Below are 8,221 nucleotides of genomic sequence, written 5' to 3'. Positions count from 1 at the left end.
AGACCCGGGATCGAATCCCACGCCGGGCTCCCGGTGCATGGAGCCTGCTTCTCCCTCTGCCTCTCTCTATCATAAATAAATAAAAATTTAAAAAAACTACAGATTTTATGGTTTTAGCATATTAACTAGAAATCAGAAGAAAATAGTGAACAGAATTTGTTGTGCAGGGTGATACTATCCATAGGTGAAGGAAAGAATCAGGAATAGAAAGCCAGATGGGTAGCACGTGTGTGTGTATGTGTGACACTTTCTGTTGGTATGATTGTCTTCTTTCAGAAATCTGGAGTGGTACAGTAGAAAAGTTAATGTTCTAGATTTGTCAACTCAATATAGAACAATCCTAGCCTCTGTCCCTCAATCCTTGGCGGCTGCATATAAGTAGAATTTGCCCGAGTATTACATACCTTTTCCCCTAGAAAATGCTTAAGTTCACAGTGTTAAGCTATCTTAAAACAAGGAAATTGAACCTACATCCGTGCCAATAGGGGGCACTCCCCCACCATGAAGATTATTATGAAGGTATGAAGGTATCATGAAGGTATTTTATGATTCATGCAGAGGTTCCAATGGACTTATTTCTGGCCAAAACTTGAAGACGGGGTGGTTAGGTGAGTTGAAACATTGAATAGCAAAGGATGTAAACACCGAACATACTCAAGTGATTTTATTTGAAATATACTTTTACTTCGTTTTTACAATACAGTGTGCAGTATGACAACTCAAAATAAGAGTGCAGATACAAGATAGGAGTACAAAGGAGGATTAACAATAGATGTCAAAAAGGTTACCTTTTTTTAAGGCTAAATCCCTGGTTTATATTTTCCATACACATTCACAAAATTACATTCAAATTATTCCTTATCAATACTTATTCCTTAGGCCATGAGAAAAGGAAAAAATCCAGACATACTCTCCATATAAAGCAAATCTGGATTAGCCTAAATACTATTTTTCATTTGTTCTGACTTATGAAAATTTAGCAAAGGTATTATCTTATTTGAACTAACGTGCATTTTATTAGCTATTGATCTCATTCCTGTAAGTGGGTAAGACCTCCCCCACACTGGGGTCTCCAATCAGAACCACAAAGGACATAGAATGGAACTGGCCAGAGCAGTTGGACAACTGAGTGTATAGCAAGACTTTTTTTTTTTTTTTAAAGGAAGTCAGCAACAACTAAGTTTTCACTTTGTTTAGGGACTGTGTTGAGTATCAACACATTCATGTCACTAGGACTGAGGAAATTTTGGAACATAAACATTTTTATCCCTATTCCATTGCTGATAAGGAGAGAACCGCAGGACTTCACTGACCTCTAAAATCACTTGTCAGCTTAGATTACTTAAAAGTGTACGATAACTTGCACACGTGCCTTGGTAGGGGATTTGCTTGTGAAAGCACAGGGCCCTAGTGTGGCTCTACGGTCTGTATGCTAACTCAGGAACTGGCACAACAGCTAAACTGCCAACCTTTTAGATCTTGGGATTGAAACAGTTTTCAGTTATGAAAAGCAGCTCATAAAACTCCACTGTCTACCATAGACTACCCATCATTCCTTAGGAGAAAGCAAACTGGAAAACTGAGAAGATTAAGTGCTAATAATTCCTTGGTTTTCTCTGTCCTAAGCTGGAGTGTTTCAGATCTGAAAAGATAGGATGTATGGCATTCCTTCCCTTGACCCAGGAACATTAGTTACTTTCTTCCTAAGGAACGGTTAGCTTGAAAGTATTTCCGTGTAAGACACACATTGCAGCCAACTTCAAGGCCATGCAAATTTGAACAAAGAAAACATAAACTATCTACATTTGTTCAAGTAAAATTACATAGAAATCAAATATATACACAACACCAGGACAAACTACTCATTAAAAACAATTGCTTATGTTAAATTAAGTGACAACTCTATGTTGTTATTCCAGTGTTTAGCTTTGGGAACAGGAAATGCTATAGCTAAAGTCCTAAAAATAAAATCAAGACATTCACATTTGAGGTCGTTTGACACACATCATACCATCCCTAAAGGCTTGAAAAGACTACAAATGAACTTTCCATGCCAGTTACAGAAGTTGAATTTTAAAGCTATAGCTATAGAGACAGTGAAAAGAAAATCCCATTAGCTTAAACAGCAAGCCACTGCATTCTGGTTCTAAGAGGCAGAACTTGATAGAATAAAAACCTTCTGTATGCTCAACCACCCCTCACCCCTGACCCTCCCCATGTTCTTTTCCTATAATGTTCAAATGACTTTCAGGTCATCCTTTCCTTGTGATCTCAAAGTCAATTGTTAGAGTATTTCCCCTTGGCTATAATTTTATTCCAATGCTGAACAAGTGTTATCAATGACCATTTGTCAACTTATTAAATATTAGTATACAGTAGCAGCTATATTCATCCAGAATTCCAGTTTATTACCTATATATGGTATAGTCATCAAATTATACTATGTTCATATATAAAAATGCAAAACGGTCAAAGGTGCTATGTCCTCTCATATATATGAAAAACTATTTGCATCATGAGGAAGAAATTAACCATCAAGTTTATATGACCATCTGCCATTCATAAAAGTGTAACTTCTACATTCTCTTGTACTATGCATATCACAGAAAGGAAACAAGGTTATAGAATCACTTGTGACAATTTGAGCAAAAAATTCAGAAAATCATTAAAAAGATCAGCATATGCTATAGTTTAGCTAGATCACAATCTGTTGTGTGCAGTGAAATCTGATCCACAAAGTCTGAGCTAAAAAACTGGTAATTCTAATGGAATGTTTTAGACTTAAAAGACATATAAATGAATTCAAGCCTAACAGAGTAGGTTGAGACCAAAATGGCACTTTTTTTTTTTTTGTTTGACTTTTTAGGAAAATATTTTTGGTAACAAAACCAGCTTTCTAACCAAATACTGTCCTGCCCAGTGCACAGAAGCACAGTCCCCCCTCCCATTCCCATGAAGTTCTTAAGTTAACTGTTAAATAGCATCAATATTTTTAACTACGTGAGACATGGACTGCTGTGTATATACACACAAGTTTTTCAAGGAAAAACCAGACAAAAGACTTAGGTGAAAATAGAATTAAAAGGTTTTTACATAGATGAAATGGAACTGGTCTGCTGAAAGCTTCCATTTAAAATCCCCAGAGGAGGCAAGAACCTCTAAAGCCACGTACAGTGAATAAAGACTGCTATGCACAAATTGCCTAAGGGGATTTTCTCACCAGTTTGAGATCAAAGAACAGGTCTACAGCTTATTCGGCCTGCCACCTCAGGGTCTTGCTCAAGTATCAGGGCTCTCTTCCTAGTGGCAGTTGCCAGATCAAGTCCAATTATACCACAGAATGGATGTTTCCCTCACCTCAGCCAACTGGACGGCACCCACTGAGGTTCAGTATCAAGTTTGTTAATTAACCTAAGCAATTCCTGATAGGCTTTATCAAGATCTGAATTCACAATTGCTGTGTCAAAGTAGTGGCCATTGTTCTGCTCCATCTCTCTAGTCTTTTCAATGATTTCTCTCAACTCTTCAGGCTGTAAAGAGAAGACAAAAACTGAGGTAATTCCATTCCTTATCAAAACACAATGAGTCAGAGATGATTCAAAAACAAAAAATAATCTTATATTGCTTGCTGTCTCAAAATATGTCCCCCTTCAGGAGCTCCTCTTCAACCCTTTCATGGGCTCAGTGATTTCCTTTGCTCTGGTGTCTTCAGGATTCATACTGAATCATTTGGGACTCAATATAACTTGTTTATACTGCTACTCAGGTTTTCATGTAGCTGTTTTACCCACTAGACTAGAGGCTTCAAAAGCCAAGACTATTACTTAGGATTCCCTACAGACATTTGTTTTCAAGCATTTTGGGGCATCATAACCTTTCCCTAAAAAATAACATCTTTTCTAATACAGAGTGAAGCTTTCTGGTTGAAACAAGGTTGGTAGAACCCAAAATGCCATCTACTCTTGGCTTTATAAAGATGCACTGTCCTTTATATCTGTTGCAGAGTTCGGCAGGATGAACATGGGAAAAGGAAAGATCAATAGAATGAAATGGGTATCCTATGAAAACACTGCTGGTCAACCCAAGATTTAATCTCATGTTTTGGGGGAATTACTTGGCTTTAAACTGCTTCTCTGTTTTCAGTACACAAAGGTGGTCTTTAAAGATGCAAAAAAGTATCTGAAGATGAGTTTGGGAAATGATACAAAACAGACTACTACACTGGTAAAGGAAGTAGCTGTTTCATACAGATGAGTAGGTGGTAAGGCAGGGTGTGGAACTTATTCAGAACACTCTGATTACCATGCACATGTGTTCAAGAAAGTAAAACTACCCCAAAATCACCTGTCAATGAAGAGAACTAATTTAACTCAAGTCCAAACATCTCAGATATGAAAGTCACACACCAGTATTACATTGGACCCACAATACAGAACTTATTCAACTGGTTGAGCTTCTGTAACAGTAGGAAACATTAAAAATATGACATCTCTGGCTTGTCCTGAGGCAGTTTCTTGTGTGGCTCTCTAATTTTCATTCTGGAATGTTGTGCATCTGGCTGCGGTACACAGAAGAACCCTTTGTTTCCTAGGGGACTCTACTACATCATTCTAACTAAACACACTGTAACAGTCTTGCTAAAACTTGGGCTTACTCAAATCTCAAGATTATTGGAAGAACATTCCAGAAGTCAAAACAGAATCTAAACTTTGTGGTGCTAGAGTTGAAATGTAAAGCCCTACATCTCACACAGATCCACATAAATAGCCAATCCACCTAGTTTTTATCAAATTTAAAGCATTATTTTGTCTTTTGCCAAAATGGTTTATACCATTTGTTTCTATTTTAAAGTTTTTATTTATTTGAGAGAGTAACAAGAGAGAGCACAAGCAGGGGGAGGGCCAGAGAGAGAAGGAGAAGCAGACTCCTCATTGGGCAGGGAGCCCAACACAGGGCTCAGTCCCAGGACCCTGAGGATCATGACCCAAGCAGAAGGCCGAGGCCGACACTTAACCAACTGAGCCACCCAGGCTCCCCCATTTATTTTGTTTTAATTTAGGTTTTAATTTCCAACTATTTTTCAAATCACAATTCATGACTAAGATGAAACAAAATTATTTTTGCTCAAAAAGTTTTGGACTGAAAAAATTCGCCTATAGGCAAAATAGACTATAACAGTTCGATACTATCAGTTTACCACTCTCGGGCCCCCATTCTAGTAGAGAGATTCTGCAATCAGATTAACTGATTATTTACATTCTGCATCCAGTGAGGAACACAGCTCCTTCCTGATTAGCACCATTTCATAGAGTTAAAACTGAGGACTTATTTTTGTTCAACACTTTTACTGTATGACTGATAAAAAAGCAGTACCGGAAATACCAAAGGAAATTAAACACAGGTGGAAAAAAATGGCAGTAAGATACACCACCCTTTATACATTCTCAGCATTGTGCATGGAACATGCGCCCAGATAGAACTGATGTTGGGTCACAAAATAAAGTACAAACATTTCTGAAAGATTCACATCTTTACAGACTATGTTCTCTGACCACAATGAAATTATAAATCAGTAAATTTTTTTTAATCTCCAAATATGTGGAAATTACATACTTCTAAATAACCTATGTGTTCAAGAAGAAAATGACAGGGAATGAGAAAATATTTCTAACAAAGTGATAATGAAAGACAACCTCAAAATTTGTACAATGCAATTAAGCAACTGTTTAGAGGGAAATTTATACCTTCATATTAGAAAAGACGACTTAAAAATCTAAGTTTTCTTCAGAAACTAGAGCAAGTGCAAATTAAAGCCAAAATAAGTATAAGTCAATTAACTAGAAAAGAGACAAATAAGAATATTAACAAAGACCAAAGGCCTCTGACTTAGTTTTTTCCTTTAAGATTTATTTGAAAGTGAAGAGAGCACTGTGGTGGGGGGAGGGGGGGTAGAAAAAGAATCTCAAGTAGACTCCCCACTGAGTGAAAAGCCCAGCACAATGCTTGCTCCATCTCATGACCCTGAGATCATGACCTGAACCAAAACCAAAAGTTAGACACTTAAATGACTGAGCCACCCAGGTACCAATGCCCCCCACTGGCTTAGTTATTTTTTTAGTTTCTAGTTTCTGGTTATTTCTTTTAATTTCCATATAAATTTTAAAATCATCTTTTCAATTTCTATAGAAACCCTTGCTAAGACTTTTCTTCCTCGGTAATGATTTACTTGAGATAAAATTCATTTATAATTTACCCATTTTAAATGAACAATTTTAATTGTTTTTAATATAGTCACAGAGTTGTGCAATCAACACCACAATTTCAGAGTATTTTCATCACCCACCCCCTCTCCCCAGCCAAAAACCTCATATCCATAGGCAGTCACACCCCATTTTCTACCAATTCCCAGCTGTAGGCAACCACTAATCTACTTTAGGTCCTTATAGATTTGCCTATTCTGGACATTCCACAAAATGGTCTTTTGTGACTGGCTTCTTTCACTTATAATGCTTTCAAGGTTCATCCATGTTGTACAATGTATGAGTACTTCATTCCTTTTTATGACTTTTTTTGAGACTTAAAATAAAGCTGCAGTAATCAAGACTGTGATATTAGCATAAACAAAGGAAAGAGTCCAGAAATAATCCCCACCCTGTCTGCTACATATTTGACCACGTCATTTTTTAAAAAGGTGCCAATATAATTCAGCAGAAAAAAGGATAGTCTTTTCCAGATAATGCTACAGCAATTGAATATCCATGTGTGTTAAAAAACAAAACAAAAATAAACACCAAACCAACCACCACCCTAAACAAATTCAGGCCTAAAAGTAAAAGCGAATACAAGAAAGGTTTTACAAGAAAACAGGATAAAATCTTTATAATCATGGAGCAGGCAAATTTTTTAAGACTGTAAACAAAAATCATTTTAAGAAAAATGAAAAAGTACACAGCTTAGACACTTGTGATCTTCAAAAGATATCATTAAAAATTTTTCTGGGCAGCCCCGGTGGCGCAGCGGTTTAGCGCCGCCTGCAGCCTGGGGTATGATCCTGGAGATCCAGGATCGAGTCCCACATCGGGCTCCTTGCATGGAGCCTGCTTCTCCCTCTGCCTGTGTCTCTGTCTCTGTCTCTCTCTCTCTCTGTGTCTCTCATGAGTAAATAAATAAAAAATCTTAAAAAAAATTTTTTTTTCTGAGAAAATATATTAGAATTTTTACAACTCAGAAAATAACCCAATTTATTTTTAAAAAGACATTTCACAAAAGAATATGCTTAAATAACTACATGGAAAGACACTATCCTTACTCATCAGGAAAATACAAATGAAAACCTTAATGGTAACACATCACACCTATCAGAATGGCAAAAAACGTTAACAAAAAGCAAAATCTGGAAAGGATGTGGAACAAATGGCACCAAACTGATTTAAAATAGTTTTGCAGCTTTATACAGTTAAAACATACACTTACCATTTGATCCAGCAATTCAAGAGAAACAACATAGATGTCCATCAAAAGATTATGAATGCTTAGAGCTGCTTTAATCATACTAGCTCAGAATTGGAAAGAACCCAAATAATTTTTAACTGATGAATACATTGTGATATATTAAGCTCATGGTATACCACTCAGCAATATGAAGGTATGAACTACTGTTTGATGCAACAGTGATGAATCTCAAAAACATTATGTTGATCAAAAGTCAGACGTAAACTTAAATATACTCTATGGTTCCATTTATATGAATTTCTAGGAGAGACAAAATAAATCTACAGTGACAAAGCACTAGTGATTGCCTAGGGAAGAATGGAAGGGTATTAACTTCAAAGAAACATGAGACAATTTTCTAGAGTGATGAAGATGTTCTAAATCTCTACTGGCATGGTAGTGACACAGGTATACACTTTGCCAGACTCACATTACACAAATAAAATGTACGTATTTAATTGAACATAAAATAATTTCAATGAAGTTAATTTTTAAAAATCAGAGAATTCTCATTAGAAAATCAAACATACTGTAAAGTGTTAAAACATTTTGGTACTGATTAAGTTCTTCCTTTAAAAATATGTATAATTAGGGGCACATGGGTGGCTCAGTGGTTGAGTGTCTGCCTTTGGTTCAGGTCATGATCCTGAGGTCCTGGGATCGAGTGCTGCATTGGGCTCCCTGCAGTTATAATTGGTAATTGGTATCTTTTCTACACCTTACTCAATAT

At 36.5% G+C, this 8,221-nt stretch overlaps 1 protein-coding gene across 8 annotated transcripts in view; it reads right to left on the bottom strand.

The window, feature by feature from the left end:
- Positions 1-638: 638 nt before the first annotated feature.
- PALS1 (protein associated with LIN7 1, MAGUK p55 family member) overlaps positions 639-8,221 on the bottom strand; it is a 75,295-nt gene continuing 67,712 nt past the window's right edge. For all 8 annotated transcript variants that reach the window (XM_077909686.1, XM_077909685.1, XM_077909688.1 and 5 more), the window contains one exon: positions 639-3,530. In XM_077909686.1, coding sequence (XP_077765812.1) covers positions 3,354-3,530 — 177 coding nt within the window. In that variant the 3' untranslated portion in view covers positions 639-3,353. The remainder of the gene's footprint in view (positions 3,531-8,221) is intronic.

This window comes from Canis aureus, chromosome 9 (genome assembly GCF_053574225.1).
Source record: "Canis aureus isolate CA01 chromosome 9, VMU_Caureus_v.1.0, whole genome shotgun sequence".
Lineage (NCBI taxonomy): Eukaryota > Metazoa > Chordata > Mammalia > Carnivora > Canidae > Canis > Canis aureus.
The sequence above is the reverse complement of the archived record's forward strand: the minus strand, read 5'-3'. Positions and strand labels throughout refer to the sequence as shown.